The sequence below is a fragment of the Lycorma delicatula genome, chromosome 7 (genome assembly GCF_047948215.1).
Source record: "Lycorma delicatula isolate Av1 chromosome 7, ASM4794821v1, whole genome shotgun sequence".
Lineage (NCBI taxonomy): Eukaryota > Metazoa > Arthropoda > Insecta > Hemiptera > Fulgoridae > Lycorma > Lycorma delicatula.
In genome coordinates, this window is record NC_134461.1 from 28,307,347 (window position 1) to 28,331,743 (window position 24,397).

General features: G+C 30.5%; 1 protein-coding gene across 3 annotated transcripts in view; it reads left to right on the forward strand.

Annotated features, from left to right (window-relative positions):
* Positions 1 to 615: 615 nt before the first annotated feature.
* The window catches only part of exd (PBX homeobox extradenticle), a 617,080-nt gene continuing 593,298 nt past the window's right edge, over positions 616 to 24,397 (forward strand). The window contains exon 1 of one of the 3 annotated variants that reach the window (XM_075370540.1): positions 616 to 1,271. In XM_075370540.1, coding sequence (XP_075226655.1) covers positions 1,072 to 1,271 — 200 coding nt within the window. In that variant the 5' untranslated portion in view covers positions 616 to 1,071. The remainder of the gene's footprint in view (positions 1,272 to 24,397) is intronic. The other 2 variants (XM_075370542.1, XM_075370541.1) reach the window with 2 other exon arrangements.

The following is a 24,397-nucleotide window of genomic DNA, read 5'->3' on the forward strand; positions in this document are numbered from 1 at the left end:
ATTGTGCGTAAATATAAAATTACTTTTTAGAACCGTTAGGTATCATAATTCACAAATTTGTTGACAGATAGCGTCAGCTTATCAAAGAAAACTAGCAAGAGCCGAAAAGAATAGTGACGTCATTGCGCACGTTGCTAGTCGGCCATGATATTCTCGCAATGGCTACGACGTAAATCACCTAGGGCGCCAATACTTTTATTTTTATAATTCTTGTTGTTACATTTTTATATGTATGAAATATATATTTTTAAATGTTATTCTTTCTTGTTTTTATTATATCTTCAATTTTCAATCGTTATAACTTTTTAGTAGTATTATATTTTATCATTTTTGCAGCTTCTCATGGAGGCGGAGCTAAAGAGTTGATTGACACAAAGGATTTGGGGGCTGGCTTCTGTTCAGATAGAAGACCGAGAAAGAAACCTTTACCTTAGAGTCGCTTAACAATATTATTTTTTTTACGAATTACATGCATCCACAATAAGCAGTAGGTCGGTATAGATCGATATCCTCTTTCCTTACACATTTATGTGTACATATCGTGTTTTAACCAGAACACATGTGTTACCGGCACGACTCTGTAGGTGGCGCCCCCTATGATTGGCAGCAGTATACAAGAGAACAGACGCGCAAACTCGTCTTCTCATTGGTCCGTTTTCAAAGTCTCACTTCTCTAAATGGCACTTGGACTGAAGGTTTTATGGCGTACGGACTTTGAGTGGCATAACGTAGGAGGATCCCACCACCCCGAATCATACCCCCAGTACGTCAAGCACTTGTAACGGACAATTATTTATTAGTGTTATACACTGTTGTGCTAGGTGGATGCATGCCGTGAACATCGAGTACCGCGTGCCGTGTGATAAGTGTTTGTTTGTAGTGACATTATTTTTTAAGAGAGTGTTTTAATTCAGTGCCGCCAATGTTTTGTTTGTGTGTCGTTAGTTGGAGCCGTGAGTCTTAGTGTAACATTAGGTTGTAGGTTAGGTCAGGCCCCGTTAATGTTAGTGATCAAATAACGAGAAACAGACCGCAAATAGAGCAGCTGATTATTTTTAGGTTAGAAATATTATGGACGAGCAGAATCGTATGATGCATCCTGTTAGTGGTCAAGTAGGAATGATGCCGCAACCTTATGGAATGCAACCTGTGGATCCAAACCACGGGGCCCCTGCCACACCGGACCAGGAGACGAGAAAACAAGATATCGGAGAAATTTTGCAACAAATTATGAATATTACCGATCAGTCATTGGATGAAGCCCAGGCTAGGTGAGTAGTTGCAGTTCAGATTTTTATATTGTCTAGTTTAGTTTGTGTTAAAAAAATATCTCTGTCAGAAGGTAACGCCATTATTTTCGTTTTATTTGACATTTTTTAATATTTAATTAGATCCTTTATTCTGTCAAAATATGATGTATGAATGCATGCGTTAGTGTTCATAAGCCAGTTATAACCTAACCTTAATATGGTATTACAATAATCTTTTGTAGGTAAACCAGAACCATTACTTGATTTTAAGTTAGGTTTTTCAGATTAAGGTTATACAGTATTTTTTCCAGTTTACCAAAATTAAAACATCTTTAATTTTCAATGTACCTGTTTTGAAACAGAATTTCACACAGTAGTATATTTTATAATTGTAGTTGTTTCTTCTTGGAATTATTTGGAACGTTAAATTTTATTTTCATGAAAAATTTTTGAATCATTTCTTCATAGTGCAGAAGAGAATGATGGATCTAAAAATTATATTTTAGTTTGGATTATTCCTTTGGTATGTAATTATCTTAAATTTCATTCATAATTGTTTAACATTTTTCAATAAATTAGTTGATTAAAAAATCAGACAATTAAAAAAAAACTAGCATCAGACAGTATTTTTAATTTTTTTCCACTTCCAATTGACTTTGAATTAATGATAGTTCATAATATGGCTTAATTCCCTTGGAGAATTTTTATGTTTTGTTTTAGTAATTTTTGAAAACAAAAATAAATTTTCTTCGCTTTTAATCTCTTATCCTGTACGTATCATACACAATTTATATAATTCATAAATTTATAAATAATAATCTACAACGTTAATAAATCCATTATTTGGCCTGCCTGAACGCATCTTTTGTTATAAATGTTATTATTTCTTTACACTTTTATTTGATTAAAAGCATAATTTTTGTCATAAATATTTTGTTTTTTATAATTTGATTTTTTTTGCAATTTGCAATGATGATGTAAACTGTAGTATTATTTATAAAAAAATATTGAATTTACATTGAAAAGAAATTAACCTAACGTTTGATAAATCACCATATTAATTAATAATGGTGAACAATTTTTGTTTTCAACATTTATTTATTTTCAAGTAAAATTTTGCAAATTTTGTTGTGTGAAATTTGTGTTATCAGATTTAAATAATTTAAAAGTTTTTTAAAAAATTAATTTCACGTTCATGGATGTAAAAATAATTTATTTGAATTCTCTTTTTAAAAAAAAGGTTAATTAATAAATGCATTTCCTTTATTTACTTCATATTCTTTTATTTAATGTAGAAGTCATCAAAATGATATTAATATCATTTATCTAATAATTTTACCCGTTTATATGAGATTCTTGAAATGAAATAAATAAATAAAAAACAAAAATAAATATTATTTAAGTCGGAAATTCATCAGTTAAAATTATAATTTAATTTAAGCGTTGTAAAGTTAAAGTATTTTTTAATTACCAAAATAGAAATTGTTTGCTGAACGGTTATTGAAATAAAGTAAAATTGGTTAATAATTAATTATTTATTTTAAAAAAATACAATTTTAGAATTAATTGCATACTTCGATTATTATACAATTATCTTCAGTAGATACAAAGAATTTATTAATATTTATGTAAAAATATAAAAAACAAAAAAAAGCAACTATAACAAATCACTTAGGTTTTTTTTTACAAAACAAAAACGAAAAGTAGAAAATGATATGCATTTATTTCAGAATTTTTATTTTTATGAAATAATTATTACTTTACGTTTGTTTTAATTTTTAGAATTTAATGTACTTTTTCTTACAATTTAATAGTTATGTGGGCTTAATTATGCGTGTTTTTTTCATTGTTTGTATAAAAAAATAATGTTTTTTTATATATTGATGTAAAATTATTGCTTTTTACATAACCTATTTTTTAATTCTACACAATAAGAATTTGGAAGAAGGAATACCCTTTTTTCATTATTATTTTATGTAAGGTTATTTTTTTTAAATATCCCCACTTTTCTATTTTAAAGAGGTGTAGAATTTGGTTTTTGAGTTATAATTTAGTATTATTATTTATTTATTTTTTATTATTAATTTAAAGCATGTTGCACATACATATATTTGTAACTGTGTGCTTTATTTTATTTTATATTTCGAGTGATTATTTTTTATCATTAATTTTTCTTTTCAAAATTTTTGTGCAACCTTTTCGTATTTATTTATTCTTATTAATACTGATTAATGTAGATGTTTTTTTATTAACCGGGTTAAAAATAATGAAATTCTGAGTTTCATCATTAGTGTATTTCTTTTATATTTATTTTAAGTATAAATTAATCAAATTTGATAATTTTTTGTGTTATTTATATATTTCGTTTGAATTAAATTTTATAAATTTTTATCTTTTTTTGTTTACGCATTATAATAACTTTTTTTTTGTGTTATTTTATCGATAAAATCCTTGGTAAAGTACCTGTATTTTGTTTATTTATACGTATTACAACAGATCAAAATAGAAATCTTGAACTTTTGATACATAAAATAGTACGAACGAACTGGTAAAACATCCGTTTGTGTACTATTTTACGTTATTGTAAACTTTTTGAAAGAATAGAAAAAATATTTCCAATAATTATGATCAGTAAGCGTTAAATTATTTAAAAGTCGTTCCTTTGTAATGAACATAATAAAACAAACAAAACTATGTAGGTAGATAAAAAATCGTGTACTGTGAATAATGAAATAAATTTTTCTTATACCGTTGAAGAAATACAATTGTTAATAATATTTTATTTGTCTGTCCAAACAGGCCGTAGAACTGTTAACTTGTAGCTCAAAAGCAGTAATACTTTGGCACGGAAAAGCGGCTTATTTTTAATAAATTTGAAAAATCTTCCTACAATATATTTAAAATACAATTAAAATATTCCTTCCTCTGTCAAATTTTACATTTTTTACCCGCCTTTTTATAGCGTGATTTTAAATTGTTGTTTTATTTTATTATCAATAGCATTTTTAGATGATTTGTGTTTTGTGTAGCTGCCCTGATGAAGGGTTTACCACGTTTTCCCTTGATCCATTTAGGCAATTCTGGGACAGTTGAGCAATTCAGTTGGGCAAGTCATCTGTGGATTAGCACACCTGAAAATAAATGAAAACCTGAAATGAAACAAAAAAACCTTATCTAAGTAGTTTTTTAATATATTTAAAAAAAAATTATTTATATGTATTAACAATTAAAATTCAAATCTTTTAAATCGCTTATATTATAGATGCCTTTTAGTGAATGAACGTATTTTATGTGGGATTTCATACCTATTATTAAGTAAAAAGGATAAAATTTTAAACATCTATTTTCTTTACATTTTTTTTTTATAATGGAAAATAATTTACTTTTTAATGAAGAAAACTAAGAACTGTTTGTAGGCACAATAACACCGCTTATATAATGTTTGACAGTTTCCAATTGCTTTTGTTATTCATTTTATCTCTTTGTAGTTTTTATTTTGGCTGTATTTTTTTAATGTAAAATATCTTTTTGAAATTTTCAATTCGTGTGTATTTGTACTTGAATGTAGTACGTCGATCGGATTTATTTATCGAACGTTTTAGAGGTATTAGAATTATTTCTTATTCTACTGTAATCTAAAACTATCGAATTAATTATTAAACAAATTTTTGAAAGCATCTACAGTTATTTAGGCTTAGATATTAACGCGTTTAAGATTCAAGTTTATTTAATTATTGACGGGAGGTTAATTCGGCCGTCATTTTCTTCGCAATGTATTTAGTTTTCAATAGACGGGTTGGAATAATTACATAAAATTCGGCTACAATTTGACATTTTTCCCTTAACGGTTGTTATCCTTCACGTTTATTTATTTATCAGATGGACTGTCTCCCTTATTTTTCGAGCCCTTTTTAGGTGGCCAATCGGGAACTCATAACATCAACTTCTGGCCAGTATTTTGAATACTGGAGACGCTATACTCCTGGAGACGCTATTTTGAATATCACGTACAATTAATTAAACTGTTGGACGCTGATACTCCACATTGTGTCTCATTTTGTGCGGTTTTTTTATGTACACGTGTTCTACACATTCTTATAAATTTATATACTTAGCATCCTATTACGGTAATTTTTAACGGATTTATAATATTTTGGAATTAAATACAAATTTTAACGCTTAAATCCGAGTTTTTATCGTTTATTAATAAAAAGAGTTATATTACGCGTTACCAAAAAATGTTCCAACAAATTTGAATGAAAGCATGTTTTGTGTCATTTTAAGATACGCGTAGCAAGTGCTCGGTGTGTTCAGTCTTCTCCCGCCTATTTTACGGAACATAAAAAAAATTTGGACATTTTTCTTTCGATTTTACTTCTTAATTACTGTAATTGTTTTACGTAGTTTATCTTGATAAATTTTTATTTTTAACGTATTTAATTTTTTTTCTTATTTTTGATGTGCGGTAGGTTTTTTTAGTTTTATATAAGAAGTTTTGATAACGTATTTTTCTTTAAATAATTGTTAGATGCCGCTTCTATTTTTATGTAAATACTTGTTCATTTATTTTTGAATATCGAGCGGTACATATTTATATTGTAAGAATCCGATCAAACGAATAAAACTCAATCCCGTAGCGGTCGACCGTCAAGAATTTCATTGCAGTAGTTAAATTGTAACCGATTTTATGTAAGAAACCGTACGATTAAGTTTAACTAACCAAAAAGTCACCGATTTCTGTAATTTAAATCCTATCTTATACGATATATTATATTCCCGCTGTAAGAAATTATTACGATAAGAAAAAAATATGCAGCACTGGAAGTTCATCAGATACCGTTCGGGATCACAGATTCTAAGCCGTAAAAATCGATTACTTTACTTTTTTAAGATAGTAAAAACAGCTGTATAAAATATCCAGTTAGTATTTGCCGAATACATGTAGTGGACGAATAGATACGATTAGATTTATTATGCGGCCTGTTCCTAAAACTAAGCGAGAATCCGACATAGAATATCGTTGTACATGGAGCTTCAGTTAAAGAAACTTTACTCTACAAAAAAGAGATAATTTTATATTAACAGTTATTCGTATTATCTTGCATTTTTTTAAAGATACTTAGTGCTATTTTAATTTTTTATTCACAATCTTTTTTTTTTCAATGAAACAGTTATTTAGTTAATCGGAATAATTATTTAAAGCGAAGATTTATCGTTCGTATTTAAATTAAAAGTTATTGTTCTTTTTTATTCGACAAAACGCTGCGAGTAATAACGTCATTCTATTTATGTACGTAAATTTGTATTCGTTTTCGGCGAAAACGGTGTCGGATCTATATTGACTAAACGAAAATTAGTGTTATCCTGGTATGTTCACAATTTTCACAGTTATATGTGGCGATATTTAATTTTATTTTTTTATAGCAAAATACTGATCTGATTTTCATACTATAATAATCAAGTCTTTACAACATTATCAGAATCAAGTTTTATTTTACGGATTATTTTGAAGCTTAATTAATAAATTAATAACTCGTTAATATTGTCGTTAAAAAAACAAAAAACAAAGAGTAGCCGTATTTTATTCCCCCACCACTTTTCTGTTCGATATACTTTTTCTTTTTTTTAAAGCTCTCCAAAAAAAAGCTGTAGTTAAGATTGCTTATCAACTTTCGGCAAATTTACATTCGTTAAAAACATCCAAAAAAGTTTCTAAAAATATGTTCTAGTAACTGCATGAAACATTAATATTTTTCGTTTTTCTGACTCAGTTTAAGTGTATATGGGCGCGCGTGTTTTTTTCCCAGTTACTGATCTCCCCACTTACCGATAATTTTTCAAGTAAAAGCAGCTATTTCGGTCAGAATATTTGTTTTTATTATAATAATATTATCCCGTGAATATATTATATTTGTGAGTAAAAGCGCGATATTAGATATTTCGCTCTAAAGGAGGCAAATGCTAAAAGCTCACGAAATAAAATTATAAATCGGCTCTTGTGTTATCAGCAGCGGTCTACAGCAACAAATGTTGCTACTTGGTTTCTTACAGTACTCTTTCCCCTCCGCAGAATTGACATTAATTATTATATAAGATTTTTTCCATACATCGTTTCAATCCTCGACGTAGTAATAGTGACTTTTAATTTGATTTTTGAAATTAACATGTATTATTGAAGTAAATGAAAATGATCGTTTCTGAATTTTTGTTTAAAGTAATTACTATTTACAAAACGGCCGGTAAATGAAAAAAAAGTTCAAAAATGCACGGATCTGGATCCGGAGGAAAATATTAGTTATATTGTGTATTTATTATAAACGACACGCGTCTGGTTCTTAATGAAGTAAGGTGGAAAAGAATTAGCTTTAAGTTAGTGTGTGACGTTTTATAGAATCTTAAGAGAGTTCCGATGCAGGTTTTAATTTTTTTTTACAAGCTACGATTAATGTGTAGTAAATACATTTTACGTGTAATGTAATTTTTCATTATATTTATTTTAGCTTCTTAATCCAAAGGTTTCCGATTCAAATCGTATAATTAGGCGCAGAATTTGTCATATGCTGCAAATTCACATTTTTTATTTGATCGGCGTCAGGTATATAAATCTACCCCCAAAAATGCCACCGTATTCCACCCGCCTAGTTCCAGAATATTTGGGAGAAAAAAGGTGGGAAAACGGCAGTATATTATTTTATGCAAAGGTTTTGCTCTTTCAACTTGACTGCTCATATCGAGATTTGACAATTTTTTACTGTAAATACAAGTAGACATTATTTTGTAATGCTGTATAAATGTTTGTTTTTTAATTTTATTTTTTTACTAGGCTATATTTAAATTTTCTCCAGTAATTTCTCTTAAGCTTATTTTTATTTTGTATTTGTTGATGGTTGTTAAACGAAAACGCTTCATTATTAAAGGTTTAATTTTTCTGATTGTTTTTCACGTTTCCTTTACTAAAAATCGTTACCGGGTGAAAAATAATAATTTGTTGGATCGGTTTTAGTGTTTAAATCGGTAATTTTGTGGCAAAAAATGTCATTTTCTGCTATTAAATATAAAATTTACATCAATTTTATACGTACGATTTAAATTATTAAGGGAAAAGTATGTATGTATGTATATATTTTAAATTAAACCCGGTGTGTCGGAACGGAATGACATTTGATATTTACTTTCCCTTGCCTTGCCGATTATATTTATAAAGTTATTGTTCAAAGTTTATTTTGAAATTACCGTAGGTACCGCCAAATTTTACACGTTCAGAAGTTTATAAGTCGAAGTGCTCCATAAAATAACAGTAAAATGTGAATCGTTAGAAAAAATTTTCTAGATAAATTTTAAAACATTTTGTACGGTTATGAAAGTTTTTAAATATATCGGATTTCGTAATACGATAGTAATATTAGCAAGCATATAGTAATAATTAAATTAGATGAAACTAAACGTATTGTAAATCTAAGAATCGGTCTTTTAATTTTTCCTTTCGATTTCATGAACGTCTTATGAATAGTAAACAAATTTGTACGAGTAAAAAATGAATAAAATATAATAATAAATAAAAAATAAAAGTAAGGTTTGAAATCGTGAAAAAACTAGAAAAAAGTATTTGTTAATCGTAAAAGCAAATTAATGCTGCATATTTTCAACTTTTTATTCAATTTTAAAATTAATATTTCTATTTAATTAAGCGACATAAATATAAATAATATATATATATCAGTTGCAGGTTTAAAAAAATCTGCAAAAAGAAAAATAAAATCGTATTCAAACTTTGTAAAAAAAAATTTTTTTAAGTGCAGTTTTAAAATTTATTTTAAAACGAATAGTTTATTTATTTCAAAATAAATAATTATTTATTACGTAGTTTTGTGAGGGGCATGCCCCTAAAACCAAAAACCATTATACTATATAAAAAGAAACAATTTATATGAATTTATTAAGATGCCTTAACGAAATTGTGAAACGTTCAAATCGCATTATTTAGGAAAACGTGCAAAAAGAAACGAGGTTGATTTTACGCGTAATTATCGTAATTTGGACTGGTTTTCTTTAAATAAATTGTGTTGCTCAATAAGTAAAATTGAAGCATAAAATATTCTGAGCAAAACAATAGTAAATCGCATCGACTAGTAAGTAAGATAGATGATATCACTATAGACCTACATAGTGATATCATCTCTATCTTCGTAGGATAAGCTTAACCACTAGTAACTTATCTACCGTTCGAATCCCGGTTTGGCATTTTTACCCGCTTCAAAATTTACGTATCGTATTCCCATGTTAAGCTAAAAGAAAGAAAAATCTGTGATTTATTTTTAATATTAATTACGAAAATCGATTTAGAAATATTTCTTCTAAGCTAATTTTTATTGTTTTAACCGATGGACATTTTTTCAAGGATTCCTGTAGGAACTGATATTGCTTTTCTTAATAATTTTCATTAAGCAATAATAATAGTAAATGTATTATACAGATTGTAATAAAAAAACTGTCAGTTTTGATGCCGTACAAATTTGATTTTCAAGTTATAGTGGATTTATTCGTTTAGAAAGAAACTTCTCCAAATGTAAATTTTGATTCGCCTTCCGTTTCGATACTTATAATTTGATTACGTATGAAGAACTTTTAAATTTAATTTTTTCAGTAATTTCTCTTAAGTTTTATTTGCCTAATGCAAAAAAGGACTTATGTTACCAAAATTTCTTGGGACTAATATCTCCTTATCGGCTGTATGTTTAGACCTTCGCTGTTTAAACGTCGTTTATTTAATATTTTATCGCCATGTAAAAATAAATAAAATTAAATGGTACGGGGTAATAAAATTTATCAGAAGAAAAAAAATAATTCTGCGAACTTTTTGCCTGGGAAATAGTTAAGCGGTTCCTTTTTCGTAATCTAAACAGTATTAACGGATACGATTTGATTTTTTTTAGTTTTCCGAACTTTAAACGTTAATTTAAGAAAATTATTTTAGAAACGGCGAAAGAAAACGGGATTCAAGTCGTATCCGTATTAATGTATATGTTATCCTTCTTGTTGTGTCAGGATTATGTGTTATAATATATAAAATTATATAGTTTTACAATTATAACTGTACGTGTACGTAATATAATCCTATTAAAAAAATTAAAATCTGAAATAATATTTACAGCATTGACTCTTTTTCTTCCACCCCCCGTAATGAGAATCAGAAATTTTCTAAAAATATTAAACTTACCGTTAAAAGTAATAATTATAGTTGCCGTTTTTAAGACGAGTTCTTTAAAGTGGCATATCCTATTTCTGAGTTGAAACTTACATTTTAAATGAGACAGTTAAAACGCATATTTAATCATACTTGGAAGTATTTTTATTAATATTGCTTTAAAAAAAAATTACAGTTGTATCTATGTAGTTACATAACAAAAACAGCGATATCATATTCGATATAACAATACAGTAATTAAAACATAGGTTTGAATTGAAAAATTACAATTACATTAATGGGAAAGATGAGTCTAACGGGCGTCATCGTGTTTGTTAATATCAGGCTCGAATTTACTTAAAAAACAGCCGTAAGTCGCCGTGTTCGGTAACATGCAGCCGATTTCTCTTTTGGTTAGCAACGTTGTTACAGCACTAAATCCGTTAATTTATTTTTATTCGTCTCTAAGCCTCTTGGTTGCAAAGTTAAAGTAGTTTGAATACAATCATTTTTTATCGTAAAATATAGGTGCCCCTTTAATTATTTGTACTAGTGTAGTAGGTATTTAATTTTAGTTTGAAATATCAGGAAAACATCATTTTTGCCTTTTTTTTATTTAATCGGCCATCGCCTTCCTACACCTCCTGAACGCCCCCCAGTTTTCTGTGGGCCTTCTACCGTCACCTTGTAGGCCTCCAGCGCCCACAAGGGGGCGTTATCGCCCGCTTTGAGAACGAATGATTTACGGTATTAATCGTATTTAGTTTAAATAAAAAACTTGCTGTTTTTTAGTATTTTTTATGCCGAATTAGACATTTTCAGAAAAAAAGTTTAAGATACGATTTTCGGCGACTGTAAATTCGGTCGAGTGATTTTCAATAACGCGTAAACGTTTCGCGTTGTAACGGATATTCACAGAAAGATCGATACTGTTTAACGGTCTATTCAGATACAACAGTGACGTTTTCTCACAGTGCAGTGAAATTCTACCCGTGTGTGAATCAAAATAGATTGCTTTTTTTTATTATTCGGTATCGAACCGGTCCGTGTCAGTACCGTACAAAAATGCTGCTCTATACGTGTGCAGACGATAAAAATAAAATTACGCGGGAACGATATTTCTCGGTTTTAACTTTCGAAATAATGTGCAATAGCGTTATTATTTTTAAATCGTGTACGCTTTCCTAAATAATTTTATATTTTTCAAATATTCCATTATTATAGTTTGCATTACTTTAATTAATTACCGCATTCAAAATATTATATTCGAATGATGAACGGTACTTGTGCGGCGACATCCTGTAATTTATGATTTAGAAAATTAAAAATATGCGGCTATAAATCGTAAAAGATAAATAAGGTTTCTGTTGAAATTAAACCTACGGTGATAAATACGTGTAGTGTTTTATTTCTTATAGCGACAAATTAGGCCGGTTCAGAAAAGTAATTTATTTACAATCTTGTTACAAACAACGGTGTTTTTTGTCGCATCCGATTTCTGAAGTAAAGTAACTTTTAAAAACCCTCGCTTATACGAAAAGCATCTCGTGATGAAGTTATATCCGGCGACGGAAAATTTTAAGCGAGATCTTTTGTTCTGTATCGATACTCTAGTCAGATGGTGTTTCGGTTCCGCCCGTTATTCCGCTATATTTTTTTATTAAGTTACGTATAACCATTACCGAAATTACGTCGTCCACATTTTCTGGTTTTGATTGAATTCGCCGGTTATAAATTATGAACCAGGACTTCAGTATTTCGAAAATATTTTCGTCACCAGCGATTATCTTATTTTTACTTCCTTGTACGAAGTAAAGGAAGTATTGCGATCGCGAAAAATTTCGGTTTTCAGATTTTAACGGAAATATCCATTTTGACCATCCCTGAATCCGTTTTGATTAGTTTAGACTTAACGTCTGTACGTACGTATATGTCTCTCGCATAACTCAAAACCGATTAGCCGTAGGATGTTGAAATTTTGGATTTAGCGCTGTTGTAACATCTAGTTTTGCACCTCCCCTTTTGATTGCAATCGATCGGACCAAAAGCGTCCAAAAAAGCCCAAAATCCAAAACAAAATTTGATTTTGGACTTTTTCTTAACTGCAGTAATAAGCCCTCATCGAGAGCTTTTCAACGATGTATCATAAGCGGTACCTATTTTCATCGGTTTCAGAGTTATAACCAAATACAATTTTAATGAAATATTTGGATCTTAAAAGGGGAAGGCACATCGGTTCAATCCGACTTTTTTTAACTTTTTTAACTTAAAATATTTTGATTTATTTAATTTTTAACCTCTGATTATAAAAACAAATTTTACGATAAATAATAATTCAATAATAACAATTAAAAAAATATATGAAAAAATATCAGAAGTTATTAATGGAATAAAATTTTATGTACTTTTAAAAATTTATATATGTAATTTAATAGGCGTACAAGGAAGTCATGTGGTATCCGCATCAGATTTTTTCGGATATGGTTCTACTGTAATCAACGGTAAGTTGAACGTATAATAAGGGATTTTATAATAAAGATTCGACGTTTATTTTCGTCAACGGAACATCATTTTATTAAGCAGATCGTACTCTCCTTCAGTTTCTCTGTTTAATCGCCCCTATTGCTTTCCTCTTCTCATGGCGTATTACGGGTATGATCGCCAGCCCGTCGTCGGAAAATTGAGCCTTCTCTGAGCGCGGATAGATACAGTGTATCTATCCGCGCTGATAGAACAGTCTAATAAATTATCGGTGTCCCGGCACGGGCAAGACCTTATAAACACATAACACCGTGAATACGATTAAAATATGTTAAAAGTAATTTATGATGCTGTAAACTTGAACCGGAGCTGTAAAAAAAAAAAAATACGTTTGAAAAAGTTATCGGTTAGCTAAGTATAACCGCTCTTTAAATGTATCTGCGGACGGTTTTAACATTTTGAACCAGGAATTCATCGATAGATAATGCTCACAGTTATTATTTCATTTAATAAAATTATTATCTTTTAGCACCGATATGGTGTTTGATTTTTGCATTCGTAAAAACCGGATCATAAAATTAATATTTACAGTTTTTATTTATATTTTAATAAATTTTATATGAAATTTTAATTCTATTGTAGTATTCCATTTTAAAATTCTGTTGAACATAATGAACAGAACCCGTGCTGCTGTTCATTTAAATTTTTATCATTTAAAATTAAAAACTTTCCCCAGAAAGTTTTGCGATTCTTTTGTCGGTTTTTTAATTTTTTTAAATATTTGTACCGTTAAAGCAGTACTTGACAGTAAAAGATTAATTTGGAGCCGACTTTAATAAGTCGAAATTAAAATTTTTGGATTGTATTTTATTTGTTATTTCATTTTACTTGATTTTTTGATTTTTTCCCATTTTAGAGGATTTTTTTTTGAAACTCACTTCGTTTGAGTCTGTTTTACTTAATATTTTATTATTAAAATGTCGGTAGATCTATGACCCGATTGCCGTTATTAAAAAAGAAGCCTTCAGAAAAAAAAGCAAAGGGCTATTAGCCAACGTTAAAATAGAATAAGTAATGAAATAAAATTAAATTTTGCTTTGTAACTAGTATTGACTGTTGGCTAAGATTGTAATATATTTTTTACCTCAAATATTCCAAATAATTTTCTTAAAATTGCGCGCGCGCGCGCACACACACACACACACACACACATATATATATATATATATATTTATAAATAAAATTAGTATAAAGATATCTTCCAAAATGTACATTTCCATGTAATTTTTCATCGACAAAAGTTTTTGTTGATATTATTTGCAAAAAAATTATTACAGAACCACCAGAAAGTGAATTAAAATAAAATAAAAATCGTCGAAATCGGTTTACATTTAATCGCAAGTAAATTTTAATTATACATTAAATTTGTTTGACGGTTTTGAATTAAGTAATTCTTTCTTTATTTGAAGACTTAAAAATCGTATGTAAATTTTATACGGATCATCACGGAAAAAGTATTACTGTCTATCGGTAACCCTTTTAATCAATACAATTTAAATTGTATTGTACGATTACTAAAAGTGAACGAGGACTAGGAAAAATATTCATTCACCTTTCATCGAATAAAGTTTTCATCGAAAATAAATTTAGGTTCGTCGGCTAGAGGATAAGAAAATTTGATTTTTACATACCCGTTTTGAAGGACAACAGTACGTGTAATTATTAATATGTAATACTTAATAGATTATAAGAGAAAATTGTTTGACCTTAATCTATCGAAAGAATAAAGTTGTTTTTTAAATATAAATAATCTTACTTTTGTAAAAAAAAATTAAACCCCGCACAAATAACATCCGTCAGTAGAAGGTAAGAGAAATAAGTCGTTTAAGTAACATTTAATCAAGACCGGATCAATGCATTGGAACATTTATGGGCGCGCAAAATCGACGCGAATCGCGAATCAAAAACTGATGTTCCTTTTTTTTTTAAATATTAATTTCACATTTATAGGACTTAGCCTTCAAAGAAACTTCTAAAAAAAAATTTTTATAGTGTAAAAACCTCTCGAAAAGAGTATTAAATTATGAAATATAAAAATAGGGATCAAACTTTTGAGATCAGAAGAATTTCATTTGTATTTTTGATTGTAAAAATTCAAGTTTTTAGATTAAATTTTACAAACAATATTGCTCGTTGTAGATTTTTTAATTTAAAAACCACGTCTTTAAAAAGTAGAATGTTTTTTTTTTCTTCAATAATGTGCAAGTTAGTTGCACATCTTTTTGGATGATAGAAAAGACATTAGTTTTCTATTTATCAACAACATGATGGATGAGGTTGAATCTGCCTTGCTCTTCTCACTTTAGATTCTCTTATTTTCCATGCTGCTCATTTTTAAGCGTATTAATTATTATCGCGCGCGCGCTCTCTCTCTCACACACACACACACACCCACCCAGAGAGAGAGTTTAAAGAGAGAGGGACGGAGGAGTTTAGAGGGGATTGAGAGATCGCAGGAGGGTTCATACCCTATCACCCTTCCACTTTCTCTCTGTCCCCAACTTTTGTGCAAGGTATGTTCAGAAAATAACCGAATTTTATTTTTTCCATCTTTATTATTAATTTTACAGATTATCAGTCCTTGTACTCTTCAAAGTGCTCCACTCCCTTATTCGCACGCTTTTCTCAGCGTTTTTTCCTTTTCGCCAAGAAGTCCTTAATAGCTTCATTTGAAACGGCCTGTAAGGTCCGTGACGAATTTGCAGTATGTCATCAGTAGTCTCAAAGTGGCGTCTCATCACCGATTTTAATTTCGAAAATAAGAAGAAATCGCAAGGAGCCAGTTGTGGCGAGTAGGGAGGCTGAAAGACAGTCATCTGATTTTTGGCACAAAACTGACGAATTGACAAAGCCGAGTGTGCGAACGCATCGTCGTGGGGAAGGAAACATGAGTTGTCTCGCCACAACTCCGGCCTCTTTTTACGGATTTTTTCTCGTAACCTTTGTAAAACGCCTTGATAGTACCCACGGTTCACTGTTTCACCTCGAGGTGAGAATTCAGTATGCTCGGTTCGTCTAAAATCGAAAGATCACAGAGTATCACTTTGACGTAGGATCGAGACCGACGTGCTTTTTTGAGGCGTGGAGATTCTTTGCGGATCTGTTGTGACGATTAACCTTTTGTCTCGATGCCGTAGCCGTAAACCCGGCTTTTGTTTCCCGTTACGATTCATCGCATGAATGTTTCATCATCATCGGCTTGTTCAAGAAGTCGCCGACAAACGTCCGCTCGATGTTCTTTTTGCCGTTCGATCATCAAACGAGGAACAAACTTTGCTGCGGCTCTTCTTCAGTTTCACGCAAAATTTTACGTTGTGTCTGTCGTTGCTCCCGGAAACAGCACGTTATAAAAATCGCTACTAACACTTAGAACGCGTTGCACTCAAACGACAATACCACGAAAACTAAACGAGATATCAACAATCCAAGAACATGTAGTTACAGAGGAGGTCATGCGGAACACATTGCTGCCGACCGCTCGTCACTAATTATTTCCATTGGGACGTAATTAAAAATGTTCGGTTATTTTCTAAACAGACTTAATATGTTTTTTTGTTTTTTTTTTTAATTGTACGAACGGATTGATATATTTTAAATTAAATTTGATGTACATTTACACAAAAGTACTTTTTTTTTACAAAAGAGATAAGTTTGAAGATTCTAAAATGGCGGCCATTAAAATTTTTAATCATTAACAGTTCTTTAAATAGCGTTTTTATCCGACTGTTTTAATAGGCAAAATTTTTAGCCTTTTAGCGTGAATGAAATGACAACTCCTTTGTTTAAACGGCTGAGATATGGCTGAAGACGTTAAATTGTTTGCAAAAATTATGAAGTAAAAATAGGCGCGAAATTGTAAGTTCGCATAATTTTTCGTTCTTCAATTATAAATGTTTAATGTAAAAACACAAAAATGGCAGACAGAAGGATAATAAAGCGAGATAGGGCGTTTTTCCACATGAAGTTGTTCTGTTTACTTTGATATCTTAAATCGGTCCTTTAAATTAGTCGTTACGTCTCGGGACACTCGTATATACATATGTGTCATGGTTTTGTTAAAGCTATATACAGTGGATTTCGGTTAATAGGACCACCGGGAATTCGGGGCAGCCGTTTAATTGGGAAATTTTTGTTAAAACAGAAACATATCGGCATAATTCGTGTAAAATTACGCTCATTTAACGGTACAAAATGCCGCTTATAAGGTCCACTAGCTCGTTCGTTTCTTTCTTTTACTTCTAAAATATCACAATTTTATTAGCGATTTAAATCGCTTAACTGTTGTTGAATGTTGTGTTGAGGGAGATAACTTCCTTCTATCACTGGTCTGCACAGTTCGTAGTGCGTGGCGATACTGGTGACATCATGCGTTTTTTTTCCTCCTGTTTAGCCTCCGGGAATCACCGTCAGGTATTACTGCAGAGGATGAATGAGGATGATACGTATGAGTGTTAAGTGAAGTGCAGTCTTGTACAGTCTCAGGTCGACAATTTCTGAAATGTGTGGTTAATAGAAACCTAACCGCCAAAGAACACCGGTATCTACGGTATAGTATTCAAATCCGTATAAAAGTAACTGGAATTACTAGGATTTTAACGTTGGAACTCTCGACTTCGAAATCAGCCGATTTGCGAAGACGCGTTCACCACTAGACCAACTCGGTGGGTTGACATCATGCAGTTATGGCGAAGCAAATGTTTTTATTTTCTTCATTGCGAGTCCGTTGTTCATTGTGTTACATTGACTGGCAGTGGCAAATTAAAGCCTCTTGTTTATCGGTAAAGCAGGTAAACCACGATGTTTTAAGCGGATTAGAATGGACAGTTGTGTGCTACTATTTTAATAAAAAGGCCTGGATGACGAGTATAATTTTTTGTGATTGTCTGAGCGCTTGGGACAACGAGTTAAAGAAAATATGAAGAAAGATTTACCTGTTTATTGATAACTGTGCTTCCCATCGTAATGCAGATTTACGAAACTTTCAAATTGAGTTCGTGCCGCCGAATAAGAGTTTAATACTACCGCTTGACATGAGTGTAATAAAAAATTTTAAATTATTTAAATAAACTATAAATTTTAGTTTAAAGTAAATTAATAACTTACATTTTACAAGAAATTGAAGGAAATACTTTGACTTGCTCGCCTACGGCTAAAGATGTTAGTGCACGTGTAAATTTGTTGCAGGTATTTCAGTTCGTAGCCGATAGTCGGGATGAAGTGAAAAGTAGCACAATCAGAAATCGCTTTGCCAAAAGCGGTTTAAAAATCAATGCCGTCGATGATACTGAAACAGTCGATGCTGATGACAACGATTACGTTTTTTGCAGCGCCGGGTTAAAAATTTTGAAGAGTTTTCGTCGAATATAGACGAAAAAATACAACGCTATGATGAGGATGCAACCGGTGATGAAGAAATGATTAAAAACATTACCTGTACTCAACAACCGGACGAGATTGAATAAGATGACGCACCCGATGTCAAACGCTTATCTACAAAAGTACAAAAAAATTCATTGACGGACTTCAGCAGTATTTTATACGAGAAGGAAGCCCGCTAGAAAAACTACGAGTATGTGCGAAATTTGTAGAACGCCTAGTACTAAAAGGGAGACGAGATAAAGTAAAATAATTGTTTAAAAGTTTAAACAAGTAAGAGCATTAAAGTATTTTTTTATTTTACCGTTCATAAACGGGAATCATTACTGAATTTTGTACCTCTATTTTGGTTATCGATCGCTTTGTTTTATTTATTTTGTTTCTTTTTAATTACGTAAGATGACAAAAACTACTCGGTAATGCGTTGTACCAAAACAGGATTTCTTTTTAATGTTATAGGCCTGTATTTATATGTAGCTATGTAATGTAAAAGGATAGTAGTAAATAATGTATTTTATTAGACGCGTATTGTACGTTATATTTTTATTGTGTTGTAATTTATAATATTTTTCATGTAATCTTAATATTAGAAATAAAATTCAGAATAGTAAATCGCTAATTCGAGTTTAATAATTAGAGTACACCCGTACACCGTATTTTTTGCATAGCTCCTCATTTTTCTTTAATATCGTTTAATAGGGGCATTTACCTCCGGTCCCGAAGTGGTCCGATTATCCGGAAAATACTGTATTTAATAATTTTTGTTATTTATTCTTCTATAACTCTTGACGCCTTAATATAAGGCCAAAACTACACATGCTTTTGTACCGTTGTTTTTTTTGTTTTTTTTTTACTACAATAATAAAATCTCATTTATCCGGGCGGTTTTGATAATTATCTATGATTTTACTTCCTGTTATTTTACATTTTGTTAAAGCCTCCGATATTTATTTATTATAATTTTTTTTTATAAGATTCTGCCGTAAACGTACTCTCAAAACTTATTTGTGTTCTACTTCGATCTCGCTGTCAAAAGAGGTTTGATATTCGTTATAAAAATAAGGAAGACAAAAACTTTTGCGGGAAATCATTATTTCTCGACCTAATCTTTTAACTCTATACGCGCAGTTCGATTACGCTCAAGTTACGGCGATCCCGCCTTTACAGTACTATATTAGTCTTCAAACAAGACAGATGCTTTGACAATAACTTAATCTTTCGCGTAAATCTTTTTTCGCCAAGTCTGAAATATTTTGAATTAGATAATAGCCCTTAGGTGCCAAGTCTGACGAGCGCGAGGAATGCGGAGGAATTTTGTAGCGTTATTCGAACAATTTTACTGTCGCAGTCGAAGAAGAGTACATAGTTTTAATGAAGAAGCCCCTTATTATTATTATTATTTTTTTTAATTTACTATTTTTTCTTCATTCAGACGATCCGATAAGGATTCATAGTACTGCCAGATTGTCGTTTTACTTTTTCTCCAGAATGCCACGAACAATCCAAAAAATTTGTCATCACCTTTTCCTGACGGCGCAAAGGTTTTCATTTTTATTTGGAACGAGTTGAACGATTGCAGGCCGCTATTTTGACTTTACCTTTGTTTTAGTTCGGTATTTATCTAAGTTTCATCGACTGTTGTGAAACTACGCAAAACTTTCTTTCGATTACGTGAAACAGCCTCCGACCGGTGTTAAGAAATAATTAGCTCGATCGCGCGTTTCATCGAACGTAACCGAATGCAGCATCCTTCTTGCGGATAGTTTTCGCATATGTAAATATAATATAATGCTCCCGTTGATTTGAGATGCCTATCGTTTTAGCGGCATCTTGCGCTTGCAATCTTCCATACTCGATCTTCATGTCGTGAAGTTTTCGTTATTGTCTGCGGTTGTTATGTCACGGGCCGTCAGGAACGTTCACTTCGTTTGTGATCGTATGACCGTTCCTAAAATAACCGAACCGATCGTAAACTGTTCTGCGATGGAGGCGGCTTGGATTTAATGTCCTATTCGGTTTTATTTTTCAAAATTTAATGTTTGATCGCCACGCGAAATTTTTTTAGTAGATTTTCGCTTTGTCGAATCAAACGACTGCCGACAACAGAATTATGTATGCATCTGATTGAATCTTGTTGTTTGCTCCTAGTAGATGTATGTTCCTAGAGATTTTAGAATTTTATGACTTTATTTTTTCAGGGATTTTTAGAATGGTCTCCAATATTCCATGAAATAGTTATAAAGAAGTAAAAAAAAAAAAAAGATTTAGTCCTTTATAGACGATAACAGCAGATTTATTACGTACATATTATGTACATATTATTTATTTATTACGTACGTGTATGAAATGTTTTAGATTTAACAAATTTTAGTTTATTTTTTAACGTAATTTAGTTTAATTTTTTACTCGTATATAATTTATTTAAGAAGAGAGACAGGATTGGAAAAAAACGAGACCCTTGTCGGGAATTGAACCCCACCGCCAGTCTGTATTACGTTTTGAATTATATCTTCAGTACTATAAAATATATGAATGGTTTATAAAATCATTGCGGCTGTCCTCCGAAACCGAAAAAAAAGGTTGCTTTTTTTTTTTGCTAAAATTATTCGTCACCGTGTGCGTAAATAATAAAAAATTATTTATTTTAAGGAGTTTGTGTTTATAATTTAAATTTAAAAACCTATCTTCCTTATAAATTAGATATATCGCATCGTAGTATTATTTCCTAATGATTTAATATAATTTTTCTCTTGTAAAAATACACCTGGTGTAACTAAAATCCAGAATTGTATTTTAGGTTTTAAAAAAGGAAAAAATAATCGACGATATTTTTCGAATTTTATCGGTTAATGATAATCGTGCTTAATGGTACCAAAATCTGCAGCGGGCTTAAAACATTTTTCAGCCGGTTTTCTGTTAATGTGTGCGATATTACTTTGAAAAATGACCTTTTTCATTATTTTGTAACGACTCGAATTAACGGACCCGTGGTGTTCGCAAAAGAAAATTCTAAAAATCTACCGTAGTTACAGTTTTTCATATCTTAAAATAATTATAAGTAATTAATAAGCGATATATCCACCTTACTAGCAAATAAGTGTTAAGTTCTCGAGATCTTTCGGTTTTTTGAAACCATCATCAGAGAAGTAAAATATTATAATGAAGTCAAAAGTTAAAGTACGTATGCAGTCATGACTGTTTGTATGTTAATAGTATACTGAAAAGAATATTAAAGATATTCTGCTGGATTGAAATGTAATTAAAAGGAAAACCATGTTATCGAAAACGGAACGATTATTATTTCTTTATGTTTGTATTTAGTAATTGTTAATTTATCTTTTTTTTTTTTTTAATTTTTGTTCGTTAATTAGATTTTTTTTGTTACTATATGTTTAGAATTTCTCTAAATTATGTGTATTAAAATGATTGTAAGAAATATCTAACATTTTTATAAATGTATTTAGATTGTAAGTATGATCGTCATCTAAAATATGTTTGGCAAAATTAGAAATTTCAGGTTTATTGCTTTTAACATTATCAGTGTGTTTCTTTTGCGCGTATAGAACATTTACGGAATCCTCACAACCCAGGCTATATACCTGGGTTTGTTAAGGTTAGAATCATTACAGTTTATTGTCTTTTTATAATTATTATTATTTAATTAATTTATTATTTGTAGTGTAAGCAGATGTTAATTAATTTTTTAAGAAATTTTTCAGTTTCTTTATCTATACGGTGTATTCATGTTTTATGTATATTTTTTCAGTTTTACTTTTAATTATTCTATTAAAATATACCAGTAGAATCGCTTTCAAAAAATTTATATCACATCTTATCTCATATTTTTTTTTTTTTAATTTATAACGATTTTTGTTCCGGTTATACACTATTTTTTTTTCTTCTTCAAGTAAAATACCTACGTTTCTTACGAGTGATTATTATTTTTTTTAAGTGAATAGAGAATGTTTTTTTACGGTTAACCTGAATTAGAAAATTTGTAATATTTTTTTAAAGTTCGTATTAAAGGTTTTTTAATCGCATTTCTATTTTTAAATATCACCGCATTGCGATAAAACGGTAGTTTTTATCGCTTTACACAGATCTTATTTAAATCATTTCAGATGTATTGGTACATCTAAAAATTTACACCGGCTTAAATTTGAGTCGGGTTAAAATTATTTTTCTATAATTTAAATTTATGTTTTCTTTATCGGACAAAACAAACGAGCGAGGTATAAAATAGAATAACGCTTCGTGTTTTATTGTCGCAGAAGCGAGCTATTCACCATCAAATCAATCGGTAAGAGTATATCTTACTGACGTAATGTTGTACGTGGAGCGCACCGACCTTAATATTTTTAAGTTAATAATAGCTATATTTCGATTTTTTATTATTGCACAATTACGTTTTAAAATATAGAAAATAAATAAATAAAAATCAAATTTATAAATTCATTGAAAATATGATGTTCCAAGAGCGAATTTTGTTTTCCTAGTCGAGTTTATTAAAGTAAAATATCAAAACAAAAAGAAACCGTTTTCAAAATTTTGATATCTCGGTAAAGCATTTGATCTATTTTCACTTTTTTTAACGATTGAAAAACTTAGCGGCTACGTTATCAGAGGAGTTGACCGTAAACAAGTAGTTGAAATTTCATCTTTTGATAGGAATATAGATATGTCTTCGCTTGAAAATGGAGAAGGTCGGAGTGCCGCGCAGTGAAATGTCCTCGGCGCCTTGTTTTATTTATTTTTTATTAATGACTACCCTCGAAATCTTAAAACGTTCGTTGTTACCTTCTTCGCACACGATACCTTTTCTATATATAAAAATAATTATTTAAAAAAAAAATTAAATTCTACTTTAACGGTTCAAAAAATTATTCAACCGATGAAATATAACTGTACATAAAAATCGGTTGTAAATAAATACGGATTAAACCGTTGTATCGTGATTCACAGGTAACGTAACGTGATGATCGCACGAAGAAGTATTTCCACTAATAATAACGATTGTATTTTTGTTGGCCTTAAAGCGAAAAGTTTGGTCGTAATAAATTCTTTCGGGATGTTAAAACCGATTTCGTTTGCGACAAAATGAAACCGTACTGTTTTCTTTTGATACTCCTCAATAAAAGGCTAAGCGCGTCATCATCATTTATTATTTATTCTTACATAGTTTTGTAATATCATCTGTCGGGGCACTCAAAAAGTAAGAACGAATTTTCAAGATACAAAAATTCGGAATCACATAATTGGCGTCCGTAAAAAATTATGAATGACGTAGACAGATATTTAGAAAAATTTAATTTATCCTTGCGCTTATGTTTACGTATGTGTAATCTTTACTAAAAAAAAAAGAATAATCGTTATTAAAAATTAACAACACCCATCTCTGTCAAACGGGACAAAGAATTATTTTCGGATAACTTCACACAAATTTCAGTTGACGAGAAAGGGCTTTATTACGCTTACATTTCCGTTTTTATGAAACTAGCGAACGGTTATAAAGATCTTTCTACCGACTTATTTAAAATCGGTATTTCTTCTATTTTAAAGCTATTTTTTACATTTACTATCTTTATAAGTATACCTTGTACGTTACTTAATTTGTTATTATTTTAGATAATTAATACGGGCATTAAACCCGCCGGGTTAGTCTAGCGGTTAAACTCGTCACCGCAAAATCAGCTGATTTTCGAAGTCGAGAGTTCTAAGGTTCGAGTCATATTAAAGACAGTCGTTTTTATACGGATTTGAACGGTAGACTGATGTTCTTTGGCGGTCGGGTATCAATTATCCACACGTCTTGGAAGCGGTCGACCTGAGTCTGTTCCAGACTGCACGTTTACCGGTACATTTACACTTACACTGCGGCTAAGTCAGGCCTGGCGAGCCGGTAGCTATTAATTGCACTCGCCTATACGCACGCGCCCAGACCGGCAGAAGCTTGAAAACCGGTCGGAAAAAAACGACAAACAGTATGGGTTTTAAAATCTTTTTTTTATAGTTGTACATTTTCTTATGCCGATCTCATGAAGGTTTT